General features: G+C 46.0%; 1 protein-coding gene across 4 annotated transcripts in view; it reads left to right on the forward strand.

Moving 5' to 3' along the window:
• The window catches only part of MAGI3 (membrane associated guanylate kinase, WW and PDZ domain containing 3), a 68,582-nt gene that overhangs the window by 14,880 nt on the left and 32,064 nt on the right, over nt 1-21,638 (forward strand). For 3 of the 4 annotated variants that reach the window (XM_054181412.1, XM_054181413.1, XM_054181415.1), the window contains exon 2: nt 20,023-20,139. In XM_054181412.1, coding sequence (XP_054037387.1) covers nt 20,023-20,139 — 117 coding nt within the window. Of the gene's footprint in view, nt 1-20,022; nt 20,144-21,638 lie in introns of those variants that run through there. The other variant, XM_054181414.1, reaches the window with a different exon arrangement.

A 21,638-nucleotide genomic window follows, 5' to 3' on the forward strand; every position in this document is an offset into this window, starting at 1 on the left:
TAAAGCTGTTTTCCCATAATTAGCTCTGCCATCAGAACTGTCAGTTGCTGTTGAAAGAAGCATTGGAAGCATTTATGCTGTTCAAATGGTTCCTTATCCCAAATACTGAGAATTGGAACTCTCAGGAGACTGGAGAACACCGTTACTGTGCTGTGATTTGCATAAATTTAATAAACTTTGGCTATGCTAGAGTCTGATTTGAGCACAAATTCCATAACAGAAAAACGGCGGGACAGGTGGGTGTGAGGAGGCTGGAGGCCATCAGCTTTCCCTGGTCTTTGGAGATGGAGGAACGTGGAACAAACATGAAAATTGCTTTGGGGATGGGCTACTGTTTAAACTCTGGTGCCAGGCACTGCTTAAAATGGCATTATTTTCCTCAGGCCGCGGTGGTCCCTCCGGGGGTGGTGGTGGCCCCAAATGGATTTTGGGCAAGCTTTTTACGGGCCTGGATTTGTCCAGGAGCGCGTGTAGTATTTCCACAGGGAAGTTCTAAAGTGTTCAGAATCTACCAGCTGTTCTCTGCTTTTTCTTTCAGTTAAAAGTCTACTAAAAATAGAATATTCTTCCATTCAGGCATCAAACTCTGATACGTAATGTGAAGTGTCATGCTGCAGGAATAGTAAAAGGGTTTTTACCTGAGGAACTTCTTTCTATGGATTGTTTTTTCCTATAGCGGGTGAGATGCAGCAAAGAGAAAAAGGACTTAAATAGATTTCTGCTTTGTTAAATCACCTTCGGGGGTCATAAAACTTGTTGTTCTGAAATCCTTATTTATTGCCTCTTGGCAAATATGTCTGGTTTGGTTTTCGTGGGGTTTTTGGTTCCCCCCCCCTCCAATTGAACTATGTTCTTAAGAGGCCCATTGCTCTTCCTGGTGTGTGTCATTGCAGAGATGTTGGGTATTAAGGAAATGGCAAAGAAAAACAATACCTCTCATGTTTTAAAAACAAACAAACAGACAAAAAGTTCTTTGACAGAACTTTCTATCTTATCTCAAGAATTTGAAACTGGGACGTGAGAACTGGGCCCGTTCTTCAGGCTGCTCACGGTGATCCGGAAAGATTTAGTGTTCGTTGTTACCTGGAAGTACAAGTTTGAAATGCAAAGTGTGAGGCGCTGCTTATATTTAACAAATATGTGGAGATAAAAATAAAATCTGCTTTTTGAAGTAACTGTGTGCGTCTGATTGACATGCAGGAAATCCGAGCGGTGCCTGCAGACTGAGCTGGACCTCGCTGCTGCTGCAAACACTGCAAAATGAATTTTCGAACTGGAGGATATTTGAAATTTTGCTCTTTGAAATTTATTCTTAGCCTGCGTGTGGGATGTGCATTGTTTTTTCACGGTGACACGTTGTGCCGTCGCCCCTTTGCCATGGCTCTTGGGGCGCGGTGCCGGGGTGCTGTGGTCGCACAGGTACCGGGGTGCTCCCGCCGAGACACACAGCCCTGGCGTCACCTGGCTGCGCTGACACCGCCGCCGGGAGAGCCCCGTCAGTCCCTTAACAAGAATTTAAACTGACAGATAAAGACAAACTAATCTCTGTTTCGTCACATTATTTATTGGAACAGCAAGATGTCTGGTTTCTTGTATTTGCCGTTTCTATAGAGCTGCCGATGGGGGCCGAACAGAGAATTTTGGAATTTAAATGGGTTTGTTTAGTAACAATCAAGTGCTAGCTATGTAACTGCTACCCCAGTCTGTCTCGATATGATGAGTAAAATTAGGAAGGGTCTTCATTGCGATCCAAGCACAGTTTTGTGAGATGGTTAGGACAGGTACCTGCTGTCAGAATTGTTTGATGTCATTCTTGTCATAGTAGGTGCAGGGTGGTTTTCCGTCATCTATCTGTATCATGTATACATGTATTCAAACGAAAAAGGTGACCTTTTAAAAGTCTTGCCTTCAGGTTTGTGCGTGTATCTTGGAAGCAAGGGCAAAGGAAGCATTTTAGTAAGAAGTATCTACTGTGGGTAACAGCAGTATCTGCTCTGCGAAATGCTGTGCTCTGGCCTTAGTAAAGCGTTTCAGAGAGATTACTGCGGATCCTATACGGTCTGACAGGGATGACAGAAAAGGGGATGATGCAATAAATACAGGAAAAAAACTACCGTGCTGTCAGTTTGGGTTTTCCTGTTGGGGTGTGCACCCATAGCTGCCTTCTGATTGATTGTGAATTGAGAACAGAAATTAGATTTGGCTTTGCCTTCAAAGCTGTCTTTTTATTTGAAGTGCTTTCTTACGAGAATTCCATTTCTGTGTCAGTCTTGAATTTAGTGAGCTCTTTAAGCAGATATAAATGAGTCCAGCCTTCGGAGACAGCTGCATAAAGACGATGACTGGCACGCTTCCCGAGCCGAATGCTCCGCAGTCCAAGAGCTAAGAGCTCCGAGTGGGCAACTTTTATTATTGTAACTGCGTGACCCTTTCTGTCTTGTAGCCTATACAAATATTATTATTTTGCTTACAATATCTACCTTGTGCCAAACTTTCAGGGGCAAAAATTAAACGAAAGCAACTGGTCAAAGTTAATCACTGAATCTAATAGGTTGTTATCTGCACAGTTGTAGACATCTGCTGGGGAGCAGGTATTTTCTGCCCTGTCCTTTAGACTTTGAGTCTTGTTCACTGCCAATATGTCAGTTTTGTGGCCATTTATTGTACCTGGAGAAGGGAGGGTAGGTGGTTAGGAACCTGACCACGAGTGAAGTGAGACATGCCATTTGCCATGGCCCCCTTCTACAGTCGGATTGTTTAGGTTAAGTATGTTGTACATGGCTTACATAAACTCTTTTTTATGATGGAAAGCACCAAGTAGAAATGAAAACGGCAGTTATCTCACTGTGAAGTTGCTGTCCTTACTTTTCGTCTCTGCTTCAACTAGTTCTAGTTTATATCATGTTTTAAAGTAGCAGAAGTCATCTGTTCTGCAGCAAGAAATAATTGGAAATACAGCTATTGAGCTCCCCATGCCGAATGACCTCTCCATAGGCGAACGGCTGCTAACGCGTGCCAGCTAGGGCTTAGCCTGCTGCAGAATTGACCTGTGGTCTGTGCTTAGAAGTTCACATCAGTAGCAATGAAAGAGCGAGTTTTGTTTAATGTTCGGTAAGTTCTGGTTATGAAAACCAGATTTGTCGTTTTAATGGATAGGTTATTTGCCCTTTCTTAATCTGCCAGTCTCTCAAATGCAGATGTTCTGAAAACTTAATTGCAGAAGCATTTCTTAAAAGATTATTTTGTAAAAACTTCAGAAATTTTACACTCCTCTTTTTGGTTTTTTTGCTTGTCTTGGGTGTTTAGTAGATAAAAGCGCAGAGGAGAGGCAGCAAATACATCTTTTCAAAGGTGCTGAGCACTGTGTGTCATGTTCTGGTAGCCAAGGGAACTAAGTGACTTTGGCCGTAAGGTGGGCAACTGTCTGACCCCGCGGTCAGCCATCAGGAGGAGCTTTGGTCAGAGAAGTGGCCACCAGAGCACTCCACGAACTGCAGCTTCTGCTGCCGAGCCGGGCGTGAGGCTGCTCTCCCGAGGCCGGAGCTGTGGTGGGGGCTTGTCCCCGCGGGGAGACGGCGAGCTGGGCTTTGGAGCAGGTTGCCCTGAGCCGTGACACTGGTTGGGGGACCAGGTCCTGCTGAACCTCTGATGCTGGGAGCGGGCGGTATTCCCGTTGTGTTCTCCTTGGAAATTGCGGGTCTTTGATAAATGCCTTGCGATGAGGAAGTCGGAATGTCTCTTGCCTGTTCCAGGTCTACTCTAGGTGGGGTTTCCATTCTGTAAGAGACACGGGTTCATTATTAATCTGAAGGTTTATGTTTTAATAGCTGTTAGTTAACACACTCATTTACCAGCTTCTTTTTCCACATACTGACTGACATACTCCGTGGAGACTGTTTTCTTAGAAACTACTGATAGATAAGAAAAAGCAGAAATGCTGAGAAGCAGATGTTGCATGACCAAGTACCCAGCTGTGCACTAACAAAATGAATCTCATGGTGATTAGTTAACAATTCCTTGGCAGTCAGAGGCATATGTAAAACAGTAAACACAGCATGGGGAAATAATAATAATAATAATTTTTTTTTAAAAAAAGAAGCATTTTCTGAGCTTAAAACGCTGGCAACATCAGGCCAACCATCTGCATTGCTGAAGAGCTGACTGTTGTGGGTAAGTCATAGCAAGGTCAGTTGAACTGACTTAGAAGTCCTTAACCCTTTATTGGTAAAATAGACCATTTCTGGTTTCTAAGCATGGGGTACATCAAAGTTTGAATGACATGAGCCGCAGCAGGGATATCTGAACTTGAACTGTCAATACAGGAACATAATTATTAGTGGTGTGGAGTTTTTACCTGCTGTTATGTGAAGATGTTCAGCCAACAGCAGCAAAGCACAGGAATGGACAAAAAAATGCCGTCCAGCCATTTAAAGTTAACTTTGCAAGTGTAAGGTTAACTCCGTTACTGGAATGGTGTTGCCATTGTTGTATCTGTGGGTGACTGAGTGTAAAGGAGGAAGATAAAGATCGTTATGACCTTCTGGCTATATAATTTAGAGCTGCGGCTGCAGTTACAACAGTCTGCCCTCTGGAATAATTCCCTGCTGCAATGCCTTTGTTTTGTTTCTCATTAGAGAAACAAACGAGTGTGCTAGTCTGTGAATGCCGTCATCCTTCCCTTTTACCCCCTTCAGTGCCCTTCTTGCCCCTGCTGTCCAACAAAATAGCCCATCCGTGTTTTTCTGACCAGTTACTCATCACAGGTAATAACAGTTTGAAGAGGAGATTTGGAGAAAGCGTGTAAGTTGTGAACACCGCTGTTTAGCACAGGGGTGTGAGGGGATTTACTAAATCAAAGATGTGTTTACAAAATACAGAATTAACGTTTAGATTCCACAGTAGCTGCTCTGGCGGTATGGCTGGCTTCAAACATGTTTTCATGCAGCTGGATGATGGGAAGTGCATGGATTTTCCAGTTAAATGCTCAAGTTGATGCATGTTCCGAGGGTGGCGCTGGGAGCCGGACTGGCCGCAGTGCGTGCACGGCCCCGCGGGGGCTCCCGGGTGCAGACGTGAGTTGGATGGGACTGGGCACACGGGGAATTGCCTAAAGGGAGGAGTTGTTGGCTGGGGGTGGTTCGTTGGGTTTGAGTTTGCTTTGCTCACTGGCCGTTGTTCCTGAAAAAAGCTTCTTCCGTGGTTGAAGTGGTTCAGTCCTTGCTTACCTGTGCTGGGTACCGCTAGGGCAGTGCAGGAGCTGACAGAAAGAATAAAAGCATGTTTCCTGCAAGGCGTTGGAAGCACGTGTCTGATGATATAATAAGAAGTTTAAGGTTCCTCATTTTTATAATTTTGTTTGGTTTTGTCAGGTGCATGCAATCTTCTGCTTGAGGCGTAGGCCCCTCTGCCAAGGCGTGTTTTCGGCCCTGGTGTCGCAGCCCGTGCTGCTCCAGCGCTCGTGTTGCCGGAGCCAGAGCAGTTCTGCGGTCACATCGAGGAGTCTCCTCTTCCCCACGCTGTTTATCTGGTGGCGGGATGGCTTGGCTTGGGTTTTACCTCAGGTTTTAGCCTTTGGAGGCTTTCACAACCAGCTACCCTAAAACAGTCTGGGGCAGCGGGTTATTTCATTCCTTGTCAGGACTGAAAGTATCGAGCATTAGGGCTTTCTCCTGTAGTGCTGCTCTGCGCGTGTGGCGTATATACGTCTGCACGGAGCAATGGCTTAGATAATTTACAGTATCATTAAGGACTTTTAAAATGTAAGCAGGCTTTAAACTTTCTTAAGTGACTTCACGATGTTAGAACATATGCAAATAATAAAACTTAAAAACATCAATATATCTGTCCTGTTAATTTTTACTACTGCTTACAGAGTCTGTGCTTCTGGAGTGTTTTTTATACTTCAGGAATATACTAGGTTGCCAAATAATTGAGTTTATATTGCACTTCAAACAAAAATTTAATATTTTCTATAATCCAGGCAGTAAATTCCTTGGCGCACTGTAACCTAGAACATCGGCATTTGTGCAGATGGTAAGCTTCTGCCCAAGGAAGAAAACTAATTTAATTGTATTATGAAAAACCCAATCATTCCCTGTGAAATGCTGTTTCTTGTCAGATGTCAGAAACGTGTACATGGTATACAGCATATGGAAAACAACAATAGGTAATTATACTCAAATGTACTCCGTGCAACTGAATCTTTTTAATTTTTTGCTGCTACTAGAATTGCCCTAGAGAGAAAATAATCTCTAAGTGGGTTATAATAATTGTACTTTTGGGGATAAATAAGCCATTTTTGTAGGAATCTAATAGTTGAGCTTTGTTCTTAGAATGGAGTTGTGTCTATTTTTGTGTGTGCTCAATCTGTAGGATAGGAATTTTCAGCTGTTGGGTTTACTAAATGACTTTTAGCTCACCCATGCTTTTTTCTGAGCCCTCCAGAGTCCAAACACTAATTTATGGAACATTTTAGAGTGGGAACAACGATGATGCAAATTTTCTTAGTAAATTGGAAGTCTTCAATATCGATATCCTCCTGTAAATTTAAAGCTACTGCATTGTTTTGCATCAACATAGTGATTCCTACTTTGTGTTGCAAATTCTCTGCCTGCATGACCATAAAAATAAATAATGAACAATCAGTTAGGACAGGAGATGTAATCAGCTAAAGCCTAATGAAGCTTATACTTCAGAGCAGGCTCATCTGCTAAAACACTGCGTTGGCTGAATCGCTGCTGCAAATGGGTGGTTTCATAATTATGTTTCAGGATAGGTTGATAATACGCTCTTTTATCTCGATGGTACCTCGTTAGAGCCCTCGCCTTTGGTCCCCGCAGCCTTGTCGCGCAGCCCTGCTCCCGAGGAGCCCATCTCTGCCCTCGGAGCCTCTTGGGACGAGGCGCGTCCGAACCCCCTCGTGCAGCTCTGGAAACGTCGGGTGCATTCAGCGGGTTGGCACCCATGGCAGTGACTCCCTGAAAGTTAAAAACTTCCTCGAGCCCAGTGCTGGACACAGGCGGAGACTGTGGGGTGCCCAGGAGCGAGCTCGGGCGGGCGGGCGGTCGCAGCAGTTTCAGACCCCAGGTACCCGTCTGACCTTGCTCCTCCTGGAGCTTGAGTAGCGAGGAGGAGTACGTCAGCCTCAGCTGCCTGAGCTCGTTAGAAATTTCAATTAATATGCCAAACCCTGGAGGTGAGCGCACAGTTGCTTCTGACAGCTCTTCTGAATGAGCTGTCGCTGTCGGTGGGGATGGCTTACACTGCTCCCACCGCTTGCTCGGGCGCTCCTGAATGGGCACTGACTGCTCTGACTCGCCTTGCTGTGCAGCTGGGCTTCTGCAGGGAGTCGTGGTGCCGGGACGCGCTGGGGCGGCCTGGGCAATTTCAGTTCTCGCAGCTGAATCCCAAAGGCTGAACCGTTCCGCTTTGCTGGCATCTAGCTCTCCGCACTTGCTCTTCTCAGGGAAAGCACTATTTCATATTTAATTGAAAATCCTGCGTGCCATAACTGAAAATAAATCTTAGGAAATGAATAGTGATGAAATAATAGGATACGCTGTGCAAGGGAAAAGATAAATTCATTTTTAATATTACATGATGATTAACTTAACGCATAGGGAGATGTTCTTTCCTTACGTGATTACTTCAACAACAGCATGCCAGTAAGATCACAAACACAGGCTCCCTTGCAAAATTAGGTTATAACAAAATTGTAGTTCGTTGAGTGAAAGCAGTGCAGTTGGTGGGTGTGTGCGGGGCGGCGTGTGCTCGCTGTGCGACAAGGCAGGAGCGCGCTGGTCCCTCCTGACGCGCTGTGCTGGTGGCTGCCCCTGTCCTGTGGGTGGCTGGGACCAGGCTCCGGGCTCATTTTCTGTGCTGTCACATGTAGACGTAGTGACAAAGAAGTGACGGAAAGGTTGCTTGACTGCCATCTTCACACAGATGAAAGTGAGAATTACTTTACTTTCTGAATGGAAGATTTTTAAAGTATTTGGAACAACGTTGGTAGATCTTGGAATTATTTTTTCCTACTTTTAGCTGACTCTGTAGTGACGCTGTCGTTGGGGTACACTTACTGTAAAGCTGTACGGTGGATGTTCAGTACATTCTCAGGGGCATTCTGGGGAAAATTTTTAATTTTGTAAGATTCCCTAAGGGTATAACTTAACCACAGTTGATACTAAACACTGTTTTGTAAGTTTTGTTTTGAGAGAAAGTCTTTTTCATATTTTATTTTTATGAAATTGGTGTGACTTAGCCAAGCTAAAAGTTGCAGTGCTGCCTATACCAGAACGTTAAAATGCCAGCATTGATACTTTGCTGTAACCAGCTTGTTTTTGCTGAGAAAGGTGTTGAAAAACCTGAGGACCATAAACGTGTTTCCTTCCAGGGTGTCTGCGCAGGGCGAGTGTGCGAGCGTGGCTCTGCCGCTCGTGTCCCCGCAGCACTGCCCTGGCAGGGGCTTTGCCCTGGGTCCTGCCGGGCGCCGCGGTGCCCTGGTGAGCCCCGGCCTCGGCCCTCGTGGCCGGCTGAATGGAGCCTCTCTGGATGTGGAATTGCCATGTGGGCTCTGTGTGAGTCAGGCATTAACATTAGTCATGGCCAGTGCACATCTGGAGTCACAGGGGTTTTGCTGACTGTCCATATTGTGCAGAGAGCGTGGGGGGTGTGTGTGTGTGTGTGTGTGTGTTTTCCAATTACACTTGGAGATGTCTCTAATCGATACCACTGTGACAGGGCACATCTGTTAATTTGGTCGGAGGAGTGCTGACCTGGCACTGGGATGTTGGTGTTCCTGAGTCCCTGGGAGTCCTGGGGAGCGTGGAGGGGCCCAGCTCTGATCCGCAGCTTGAACTTGCTGCCAAGCTGCCTCCCTGGCCAAGCACGAGCTGTGGCCGGGAACGCCGCCTCCGGCAGCGCTGGGACTTCCCCAGCACCTGGAAAAGCCGGTTCGAGAAGCTCTAACTCCGTCATAAAAACTGCATAAGGACTGTTCCGCGGAGCGGGCGCTGCTCCGTTCCCTGTGCCCAGGGCTGGGGGTCCCAGCAGAGCGCGGGAAGCCCATCGATGCCGTTTCCACACCGTCCACCTGTGGAGATGAACCGCGCTGCGTGTATCAAAAAATACTGCTCTATTTTAAAGCGATGTGAAGCAGGGACGTTTGGGATGGGTCTGGTATTTGAGAGCCCGGTTTGCTGTGTGTTTGCGGGTCCAGCTGCGACAGACCTTGTGGTGCCGCTCACGGGCACAGCTGAAGGATGCCTTTGCTGTAACGTTCTCTGTTCCTGTGGTGGTTGGTCACCCGAGAGGTTTGTTCTGCTCCAGGAGAAGAGACAAACAGCGTCTTGGTGAATGTAGAGTCTTTGTCAGGCTCCTGCTCTGCCAAACTCCAGACTGAAATAGGTTAGTGGGCCTAGAAATTATGCAGAGTGTAATTGCATGTCTTGCTTCCTATGGAAAGCAGGCTAAAAATAAACCTGTCTATGATTTGCATAAGTTCTATTCTAATCAGAACACTCAAAAAAAAAAGGGGAAAAAAAAAAAGAAGGGTCTTGGCATGTGACCATGTACCCTTATGCTGGGAAAACAGCGCCAAGTCCCGCGCAGATTAAATCGCTTGTGTAACACAGAGCAGCTGCAAGGACATTTTTCTTTGGGGATGTGACTGAAATGTGTCACTCCATAGAACTACACGCTGCTTAAGCAACAAATGCGGTGTGTTGTACGGACGTCAGGGTCTGGAATGTGACGCTGTGTTAGGACAGATGCAAGGGCAGACGATTTTTGGCAAACACTGCTATAGGTGAACCTGCAAAAGTGCCCTGTGTGGAACCCCGTCTTGGGGTGGGATAGTGAAATAATACTTATTAAATGTCGGTAAGGTTGAATTTGCCCATTAGCTGCAGATTATCCAAGGGAAGCATTAATATTTGAACAGTTTGGGGACTCAAGTAACATTTTGTTCAGTTGTGTATGTTAATTGTGCTTTCTAGACCAAATGGATTTGTTTGCTGTCTCAGTAAATCATTTGCTCTAGTGTGAATAAACTAAAACGCCACATTGTAAAATTAAGGGGATGAATGGAAGATTGTTTATAAATTGGGAAAAGCAAGCCATAGTTATCCCAAGGATACTTATCTTTGTTTTGGCGTGTTCCACTTCTGTATCCGCTCAATTAAGAGCAGACTAAATGTTTTATGTATTATTGTAACCTGTAACAGCTACAGAGGACTGATTTCATGGCTCCAGTGTCTGTATTTGACTTTACGGTACGAGTGTTGCATGACAGACACTACTTGTGCCAAAAGCCTGTGTAGGTGTAGCGAGTTGCACAGTGATTAACACTCAGCAAGGGATTGAGCGCACAACTAGGAAGCCTCAATAAAGTGCTATTATTAAAACAGCCCTGTATTTTTCATTTTTTTAACATGTTTGCATATTACAAATTCTAAGTGTTGTTTTGACCCTTTAGATTGCTGTAACACACTCTTTTAACGTGTTTGAGCCCGTTTGTGTCGCGGTGCAGGGTCCATCACCTGCGTGGTGGTTCCATTAGATCGTGCTCTGTCCTGCTCAGCGCATTTGTGTTCATCCACTGTCGTGATGTCAAAAACCTGTTGCCTCTCGTGCTTTACATCTCTCTCTTACTTTGAGAGCCATAGTTAGACTTTGCAAACCTAAGTTTTGTTTCGTGAGGCGTTTTCAAGCTCCCAGGCGGTGCTCAGCGAGCTTTCCTGTAAATCCTTGTCTCTGGCTGAAGCCTGGCAGCGGCAGAGGCTCACGGGGCAGTTTATCTGGATTCTTGTTCTTTAGCATCAGCGCAAACACACCCTATGTGAGGTGGAAATCCTGTGCCGTTCTATCAGACAGGGTAACGCGGGGAGTGCTGCAAGGCGGGGAGGACAAGCGGGGCGGTGGAGGTGAGGGGAAGGAGCAGCTGCAGCCAGAGGGGGGGACGCAGGGACAGCATCCTCCGGGGTACCGGGTACCGGCAGTGGTGGCGCACGGGTGGCGTTCCGCACAGACACTCCTCCCCCAGCCATTGGGATAGCATCAAAATACAAAGTGCTGTCTGTGAGCTGAGAGCAGAGTCTCTCCCTGCTTTCAGGTACTGCCCCACAGTAATCAAAACCACACTCTCTGCAGTGAATCTTAGTTGTTTCCCAAAGTTGTAAAACACTTCATCTTTCCCATGAATTAAGTAGGATATGTGCTGCCTTACAGTGAAGCGTGGGGAAGGATCTTGAGAAAAGTAGAGAATTGAAATATCTCTGGAAAATATAGCAAATCTTTATAAATAGGAAAATTATAGTTGATCTGTTCTGTGCTTTTTTCACTTCTCAAGAAAATACCAAATCAAAGAGAGGAGAGGAAAGTCTCCACGTAGAATATAAAAGGTCAAACTGTTCTCTTGTGGAAAGTTCTTTTGCATTTTTCTTCCCCACTGTTAAGTTGAAGGAAATGGTTATGTTTGCATTTTATTTGAAACCCATTCATTATTTTAAATCATTTGAGTTCTACTCGTATCTCCTTCAGTGTCTGATCTTATATCAGAAACAGCTGTACAGTTCTTTGTGCCTTGCCGTTCTCCTATTTAATAACGGTACGTTAAAATAGTTGACGTTATCAGAGAGAACCTTACCCATTGGTAATTCTCCTCACTGCACTCCCACGGTTAAAGGATTTTTGCGTGCGTGCGATGTGTTACTGTAATCATCTCTGATACTAGCGCACTTGAAGCTGGCATCTGAAAGTCTGAGCTTCTTTACTCAAAGGGTTTTCATTTTAGAAATCCTTACGGTTGTAGGCAGAAAATGCATTAGGCTATGCAAGCTTTCTTGCTACCAATGCATTGCATAACACCAACGTAAAATGACATCTGCTGTCATTCCACAGAAATCATGCATAGGTTGAGAATGTCTAGAGACGTAACAAGATACAGAAAAGAAAAAGCAGCATTCAGTGAAGAATAATGAACTGTGTGGTCTGACAGTAATTGCCAACGTTTCTCATCAGCTCTGTGTCTTTTTGGGTTTTTACATGTATGTTTCCTTTCACCTTAATGCCACTGAATGTATACACTTTATTTTCATGAAAAGATACAAAGTTGTACTGGCTCTAATGGAGGGTCTTGCAACTGAAAGACTATTGCTGCAAAATGCTGCTTGGGTTTGAGTCCAGCAGAGCTGTTATCTGTTGTCCCACGTAGGGCTTTCCAAATGCAGCTGGTCGTACTTTCCAGTTCTTTCCGCGGTTCTGAGGCAGCGCGCGCCCACCCTGCCGAGTGCCCGCCGGTGCCCGTGTGGAGCCCGAGGAGCGCGGGGAGGGAAGGGGCTCTGCCCGCACGCTTCTCCAGCCCAGGGCTTTGCACCGGAGCTCTCCTCCCTCCGTACCGGCTCCGGCATGCCGGCTGATGCTTTCGCTTTTAGGTAGCTTAAAGAAAAGGTGTTTGTTGTTGGTTGTGGTTGGGTGGGAGCTGCCCGCCGTGGGTGCCGGGGAGCGTTCCCCCACCCTGCCCCTAGACGTTTGGTGCTCTGGAGCTGGGGGATGAGCTGGGGGTAGGTGGTAGAAAGTGCTTCTTTTTTCTGTTAAAAACCTCTTGATTTCACAGTGCTGGATCCTTATTCTTCACTTCCAAGATTCAGCCAACTGTGATGCATCTATTTGCAAACGGAGGCAATTGTTAGTTGGGTAACAAGTGTTATTTTCGTACACCAACCAAATGGCACTGAAAGACTCCATCTAAATGCCTTCTGTGCTCTGCCAATATTTTCCTTCTTCCTTCTGCACTAAACAATAGATGATTTTTTTTCATGGTAGATGAGGAACCCAGCCGTGGACATCCACAATCTAGAGGCTTCTGTTACAGTTGACTTTGTTGTTTCTGTACTGCCAAAAATAAAAACCTGGAGGATTGCATACAGACTCCCACTGTTTACGTTTCATCTCTTGTCCTTCTCAGCTCCGAGTGTTTTTCAGAATAAACAATGCATTATTTGCCAATGCTTTTGTATTTCTTAAATATTGTTTGGGGATGTGCCTTCCAAAGCATATTTTTAGTTATCGTCAAAACTTGAAATACTTCAATGATGAAGTTCATAAGCAAGCACAAAGCCAAATTATTTTTGCATAGGTTTACCAGCAAGGGACTTGGTTATTTCCAAGCCTGTAAGATTTCAAGGAAGCAGTACAGCGTAGTATGCCCTGGTGTTCCAGAATGAGGAATGGGAAGCTTTGTCTCCCTGAATCAGGCTCCACCTTGACTGAAGATCTGAAGGAATTATCCTGTAAAGGCTTGTGTTGATCGCCCCTTTGATCATTTTTAGTAATGAGCCATCTCCTAAATCTGTAGGCTTAAAAAGTCAAAACTCATAGTTATTGATGTTTTCTGAGTGTATTTTGCATTCCTAACAAAAATAAGATGATCTCCAAAGTGAAGTGGGATGTACATATTGTAATGAGGTTTCTGGCAACCTTATTTCTGAAATCTGGATAAACAGTTCTTCATTTATTTCAGAAGTACTGTCAAAGACACTTCCAGTGTTTTGAGTGCTATGGTAAATGATTTATTAATACTGTAAGGCTTTTCTCTACCATACTTTTCGTAAATAAGAATATATAACCAAGAATTTAATGGTCAGCATATCACAATTACAAAACTACAATTAAATAAGCCTTTCAAAGTAAACCTTTCTAGTATTTTTCAGCATTTAGCTAGTAAATGAGTCTGGTTTAATGGATTATTGTGACTATAAAGTGCCTTGAGATTTTTTCTGTACATAGACTCTATGTAAATTCTTCTATGAATTGTTCTGCGTCTATCATGTTAATGTAATTAGATGGATCTGACGTACTTACCCTTTACTTTTTGTGCATTTGCAGAATATCTTTAATGACACAGCCATAGTTCAGCTACATGAAAGATCCTTAATTCAATTTTCTTTAAACAAGATTGACACTGGTAACATTTAGCCACTTAACGACCTTTATTTCACAGCGTGGTAATCGGCAAGTGCTCTGCACCATGATTTCTCTGCAGTACAAAGAAGCAAGATTTGCTATTGTAGTTAAAAGTTTACAGATTAGTTGTGTTACTTGGAGGAATTAAATTCCTTCCTGTGCTGCTCGGCAGGTCCTGCTGCTTGGCGAGGCCTCCTCCGGTCCCGCTTCCTTCACTCCGTGCCGCTGCTCTGGGACTGCCCACCCCTGCCCCTTGGCCTTGGGTCCCTGCTCGGTGCCTTGCAGTATTGGGTAGGGATTTGTAAGAGCAGTCTCATAAACGTAGCTATTTAATCCCTCTGCTGATAACAGCGTCGGTAATTCCAGAAGAGTTTGGTTCTTGTCTGTTGGTCTGCTCTCAACCCAACGCTCTACAAATTGTCCTGTTTGAGGGAGAAGGTGAGAAGTCTGTCAGTATGGCCAAATCAGGTTAAAATATTTTTGCTCTTTTTTCATGCCCTTCAACAATCTAAGGGTTTTTTTATTTTGTCTTTGTAAAATACATCATTTGCATTTCACATCCAAAAATAAGCATCTAATGTATTTGGCTCTTCTCCCACGTTTGTTCTAGGAAATCGAGTTTCATTCTTTGCCTTGTCTGTTCTGTTCATTGTCAGGGGAAAAGCTATGTCTTGTGACAGATTGCCGTTCTCGGACAAATGTCGCTACCTACCAGTGATACAGCAAATCAAGATGCCCTTACAGTATGTCACCAGAGACCTGCCCACTATGGCCCTTCGGAGAGTCTCCGCTGAATTAGTCAATGGTTGGCCTTTTCTGATGTAGGATCTGGCAATCAAAAGACGTGATTAATTTAGACTTTGGGAGCAGAGCAATGTGGACCTACTGTTGTTTGAGTCTCATTAAAAGGCAAACGAGCAGAATACGTGTCACATTCCTGAGATGATTATCTGCTTTTGGTCTTTTGAACATCCTTGCTGCGACTTAACTCCAAAGCAGCTGGTAATTGCCGGATGGCGTGTAGGTGCCTATTGAGTCCTGTGAACTGGACACGATTTTCTTACTCAGTGCCTCTTAGAAAATAACGCCTCACGTGACGGTGAGCTTGATTGCTCTTTGAAGAAGCAGCAGTTACCTGAGGGGAGCTCAGCCCATAACACGACCAGTATCCCAGAGGGTGGCTGGCCCAGATGTGGTTGTCAGCTCAACTTCCTTACTGGCCTGAATTTTCCTGGAGCTCCTCTCTGTAACGGGCAGAGTCCAAACGTAGGTTCTTGCCCCCTGGAAGAGGGTTGGGAGCGTGCCTGTGGAGCCCTCGGCAGGGTCTGGCTCAGCCCTCCGCTGCAGTCCCCTTCTGCCCCGAAGGTGAACCAGCATTTGCACAGTGATCCATCGCTGTTTCTGCCCCACCAGCAGGGCAAAACTACACCTGCTGTCTGGGTTGGGCATCCTCAAAATGTTGACCTCTCTTTCTTCTTTAATTGGAATAATTTGAACCTGCCCCATGTCTCCTGTGCTGGGGATGCAGGTATTTGCTGGGTGGGCAGCGCCGCTGCGCGAGTGCCGAGTGTTGTGTCGCTGCTGGGATCTTCCTTCTTCTCCGTGTTCTGTGGATACCGTGATCCTCTTGTATGCTTTTGGAAGGAATTTATTGTGTTCAGCAAACGCATGTGTTCAGATCTGTAACTTGTGTCAAGTTATCATGTGAGAGTAGTTGCTGAGGAGCATCATAAGGTTAATGCGTTGCACACTGATTATACCTTTGGTTTCCTAACGCAACATGTCTGGTTGGTGTAGCTGAACGTTTCTTTAAATGGCTTTTGCTTAGTCACGTCAAAGATTGCTCAATCTTACTGTCTGTATCGATAGCTGAGTTTTAATTAAACAGTAACTGTTTTCCACTTGATGAACCCTGATAGTTGCTCTTTTAGCTAGCTGCTTTTGACCAAAGCCACTGAGCTGTTCTGTTAGCCCTTAGCGCCTGTTTCAGGTGGAACCTTCACGTTCGGGGCCGCCTGTTGCAGGGACGGCGCCCCCCAGCGCGGGGCCCCGGGAAGCCGCAGCTCGCGGGGCTGCCGCGCCGTTGGCGTTTCTCCGCTGCCCCTGAGGACACTCGTGAGGCGGTGCCTCACTGCGCTCCGCGGTCCCCCCGCGGCGGCTCCGCATCGGCCCGGCCCGGCCCGGCCCGGCCCGGGAGGGGGCGGCAGATGCCGCGGGACCGGCGCCGCCGCCGGCGGGACGAGCGGGGCCGGGCTCCGGGCGAGCGGCCGGCGGGGCCCGACCCCCCCGCGCCCCGGCTGCCGCCCCGCCCGCCGTCAACGTTTGGGGAGTTTTTACCCTGTAATTCAGCGGCGGGACCGACCCGGGCTCCAGGAACGAGGGAACGCAATTCCTCTTTCACATCCACTCCCTTAAAATACTTTTTTGTGCGAAAGGCTACAGTGAAAGCCCCAGTAATGAATTATATAGCTTAATAGGAAAGTCGCATGCTTTTAATAAACTGCTACTGTGAAAAACTGCTTTTATAATTAGCAGTAAAGCATTTTTCCGAAAGTCTGAGAGGCGGATGCCCTGTACTCGTCGTCGGTTGGCCCCCAGCGCTGCAGCTCCCCGTCAGTGCCGAGATGCCCCATCCCAGCAGGGCTCGGCCGGGAGCTCCGCAGCACGGGACGGTGGATGCCGTCAGCCGTGCCTCCGGCAGGTTGCCACCTGTGTCTGTCTGCGTGAAATAAGGGTGAAAACGAAATGAAGATTTTCCACCTGGTCTTCAGAGCGATTTGTGGGGGCTGTCGCAGACCCTCCGTGTACTGGCAGCATTAGCCAGACGTGCTTGTCACATTATTTTGCTGTCACGTTGTTATTGGGCAGCGGCATAAAATCTTCACAGATTGAATTCTTAGAATCTATTTGCATATTTAAACTTCGTGTTTGCTGGTTTACCGACATTGCTAATTCAGAAATGGACTTCTTTGTGTTGAGCTCTAGTAGCACCATGGCAATACTCATCTCCTTGCAGTTGCAGTGTGTATACTGCAGCGTTTCCATGACAGGTTGGATGTATAAATAGCCATCTTCATCCTGTTTAGGTACAGCAGCGAAGGCAACTTCGCCATTGCAGTTTGTGGCGTGACGAGAAATGAAAGCCGCTACCCCCGTTTTTCACCACGGCTCCATCACTCATCCTTGCTCCTGCCCTTCAGAGCGCTGTGTTTCGCTGCAGTGGTACTTCAGCCTCTTTCTCTTCTGCAGTCACTTAGTTTTCCTTACCCAACTGCAGTGTGCATATCCTCATTTAGACACTTCCTTTGTGGTTAATTTAAATTAAAACTGAAAGCAAGAGCCTTGTGCCTGTTCATCTTGCAGAACCTGAATGGTTTAAAGTACATTATTCCTCTTGACTGGTCCCTGTGTTGCATGTGTCATCCTTCAGAGACAGCTCAGCAGCACAACAAACACCAACCCGACACTCATTAGGTCATTTCGGAGAGTCTGATACACGAGGTTCTCCTAAAAAGCCTGCGTGAAACAATGTAAAGGAGCGTGTTCAGCTCCTGCGGGGAGAAATATCTGGCTTTTGCGTAAGAACAAGCTCTGGAGGTTGCCTAAAGCATCCTTACTATTACTTTATTTTTCTGCTTTCTAATGCACCCCATTCTCTATGTGACTTTCTGTCATTTTCTCTCTGCCTACTCTTCTGTTTTCCCCAGGCAATCCTTTCAATCTTCAATTTAGTCATCTTGGTCTCAGAGCACAGTCCAATCTTTAAGGTTTTATGTTAAGATTAACCCCTCAGTGTCGACACATCCTTAGCAGCAGCTTTGCTTTTACTTGTTTTTTTTTTTGACTGAGTTGATATTTATTGAAAAGGGTTTATGAGCTTTTAAATTTTAAAAAATGAAGAGGGTAAGATCAGTGAATAAATAAAGTCTCTGTAATTCTACATCCAGGACAGATTTTCACCTCTTGGCCAAGTTTTTCCGACATGCTGCACTCTGAACATAGCTAACAGCCAGATTCGTCTGCCCAAGAGAAATATGTGTGTATTGATCTGCCTAAGTGAAATATGCTGGTATTGTTAAAGCGCAGTGCTATAGATCTGGCTCTGACAGGGAGATAGATGGGCCATTTTAGTGGTAAAACATTTTTTAATGTTGAGAAACCATCTTGTCTACAAACAATAAAGTGATTTGTAGTAACAAATGGAAAATATTTTTCTTGCTGGAGATTACACCATTTGTTTTCATTTTCCATGACATGTTTTGCTCATTACGCTGCAGGAAGCGAATCCAAGGTTTTATACAGAATAGCTCGCAATGGCGAAGCAGGGAATTGCGTGGGGCCCGGTGTCATCGTGGCCGAGGGCGCGGGCCCGTGTCTGTGAAGGAGCCGGGGGACAGGGACAGGGACGAGGACATCAGGGGATGGGGACGCTGCCGTCCCCGCTGCGTCGGCAGGCGCTGCTGGGTGGGCCGCGCCTGCAGGGCCGCGGGGGCTGACCTGTGGGGCCGCCTCAGCGCTGCCGAGCGCTGTCTGTGCTTCCGGACAATTTTCAAATGGCAGCGTTAAAGCAGGGTGAGAATGGAGTTCCTGTGGGGCTGAGGGCTGGCCTTACGCACTGGGGTGCCGGGGCGCGTGTGGGTGCCGGGCGGTTGCTGCGGGGCTTGGGGTGGTTTTGTTTGGGTTCGGTTCATTCACGGACAGCACAGGCCTCTGCGAAGGGCGGGCTGATCGGTAATCGCGGTGTCACTTTTAAATGCTTTCCAGCCTGCCGTTGTTTTGCTTGGAGGGATAAGGGCACGGATGGAAATGCAGTTTGCCGTTACTGAGTGGTGGCAGCCGAGGTAATGTTTGAGACCTAAGGTGTGTGTCTGCCCTTAACTTTGCAAAAAGGGAAGGGAAAGTATAAACCTGCCAAAACCAAAACGTGCAACCAACTTTGCAGCGGTGACACACAGTTGGGAGGACTTGGTTGGTGGCGGTGGATGTGTGTTCTGGGTTTTGGTGGTTTTGGTTTGTTGGGTTTTTTCCAAATCAGACGTTTCACGTAAGTACATTAATCTCGGGTTAAGGCGTGGGTCTGTGCCCCGTCGCGTTCCTGCGCCTTTGGCATGGTCTCCTCAGCCCCGGGTCTCGGCTCCTCTAGGGTCACCCCCGCAGCAGGTTTATACGTTTCGTAACCTGCCGCTGACGTGGCTCCAAAGGAGCAGTTGTGAGTTCCGGCATTGGCCCCCGCGGCTGTGACACACCAGCGCACGCCTGCTGCCGGCCATCTCCTGCGATGGGCTCCGAACACAAAGACCTCAGAGTCTTTTTTCCCTAAAGCCCCGCGTGTTCTGCTGTAGTACGTAACTTAAATTTATCAAGGTCACTGAACCCTATTTAATGTGCTTTCTGGAAAGATGACAGGGTACAAAAGATTGTTTTGTACCCTTCTGTCAGAAGGATGAAGCGGTAATACAAGAGCTCAGTTATTTGTGTGCTGAAGGGGCCGTGGTTATCTAGTGATATGACAGATTCGCTAATGATACCTGACAGAAGTATTGCAAAGGAATAATTGTAAAAAAACCCTCTTCTATCATGCAGTGTTTTTAAAAAGAAAATATTTTCTTTTTATAATGTCAAGAATGCAGATTCCCATGTGACAAAATATTGAGTTTGGGTGCCTAGCCACTAGGTGAAAATTGAATAGAAAGTATTCTCACTTTATTTCGAAGCAGTTTCCTGTCTGTAGAGAGTTTTAATTTTGGTAGCAGATTTTGTATTTTAATACTTTTTATTGATTTCTAAACAATTCCAGAATATTGTCACTGTCTTGCTTGGGAGTTACTGAGGTTGGATGGTTGTTGCTCAGCTGTGCTTAAAATCACTGTGCTGATTTACACCAGCAGAGTCAGGCTTTGGCAGCATAGAATGGCTTTTCCGTTAAGGTTGCTGCATTAAAAGTAACTCAGCTCTTTCCGCTGCTTTCTTTTTTTGTAACACTTATAGCAGTGAAATGCCATGTTTGTTGTAAGATCCTGCTTGATTTTTACAAGTTATTCTTGTTTGTTGTTTTTTAAGGAAAAGTCATCAACAAAGACTTGCGCCACTACTTGAGCCTTCAGTTCCAGAAGGGCTCGATAGACCATAAACTCCAGCAAGTGATCAGAGACAATCTCTACTTGAGAACCATCCCTTGTAAGTATGTAAAGATCATCCTCATTTGATCTGTTCCTGCTAACCGTCGCATCATTCGAGAGCTTTAAATGCCTTCTCTCCTAATCTCGTTTATAGTTCTGCCTTGCAACGGGAGCTTGTGTAAATGGCTTTGCTAGGGTAGTTTCATATCTTAAGTTGCAATGAAAACGTATGGCCAATACAGACAGACAAAACAGTGAAAACTGGAGCGTTTAAAGCACAGGGTATTTCAGGAATATCTGTGTTTTACTCATCAGTTTACAAAAACTGACTGTTTTGCCAGTTGTTAGAACAACCGCAGCCACCATGGGAAATAAACCTCCCTCAGCACGATCAAACAGTGCAGACACGTCCTGATTTCTGTAAGTGTATTGGGTTTCTCACAAAGAGGGAACTCGGAGCTCGAGAGGGTCACGTGCAGCTGGACGGGGAGTTGCAGAAGGGGCCACAGTGACACAAGGTAGAGGGCCACTCTTGTTGGCTCACCCTGAGAAGACAGCACGAGTTGGTGGCAGCAAGAGGGAGAGTGAACCTGCAGCCCAAGAACAAGAGGAAGAAGCAAACTTTAGCATCACAGCAAGAATTAATTAGTCAGAGAATCTGGCTGGGCCTGTCCCGTCAGTTGTGCCAGCCCTTCTGCTCTGAGCGTCTGCTGGCATCTCTCGGTCCAAGCAGCACAGGTGCTCCGCTGCCTTCAGTGAGGCCCCGGAGGGTCCTGCTCCCGCCGGTGGAGCTCTGTAGAAAGCACCGTGCAAGGAAAAGGACGCTGGCAGCTGCCAAATACCCTGTCCTTGCCTCTCACCCTTCTGTGCCATTTCATTTCTTAATTATCACAAGGTTGTCCTTTACCTTGTCGCCAAGGTTCACTGATTAAAAAGGCTCATCACCAATTGTATTCAAATATTTATTGCACTAAAAACTTAAAAGTTGGTTAACTAGCGTTTTTGTAACTATAGGAATTCCGTTCTCAAATCTCTGTTCTCAAATTGAGCGCACCCAAGGGCTTGTGACTTTCTTAACAGATAATAATAGTGAAAGGCAGTTTGTTTATTAGCAGCTCTTGTTCATGTTGCTGCCTGAAAAAATTGACGTATGCCTTTAAAATGCTGTTAGGTTACAGGCAGTAATGAATCAGTGGAGTCCCTTCCAGGAGAGCTTTATAATTAAGCTATTATAACTATGGGAGGCCCGTATTTATAGACATAACACTTGAGAACTTCTGTATTAACACAGCAATTTACTGATTACTTTGAAAAAGCGTGCCTATAGCTGGGGTTTGGAGTATGGATGAATTACACTCTGAACTGTAAGGTCAAAAAATAGCTTTTGTGCCCAGTTACGGATTTGGTGGCCCAAAAATCAAATGTGCTTAGTCATGTGGACCTCATGACAAATTAGCAAGTGGTGGAAGCAGTGGGGAGGTGAAGCACCCGTACAGCTGTGTTAAAATACCACAGCTCTTACACAGCTCCTCGAATCCCCGACCACGATTGCCCAGC

Source organism: Rissa tridactyla, chromosome 21, assembly GCF_028500815.1.
Source record: "Rissa tridactyla isolate bRisTri1 chromosome 21, bRisTri1.patW.cur.20221130, whole genome shotgun sequence".
NCBI lineage: Eukaryota > Metazoa > Chordata > Aves > Charadriiformes > Laridae > Rissa > Rissa tridactyla.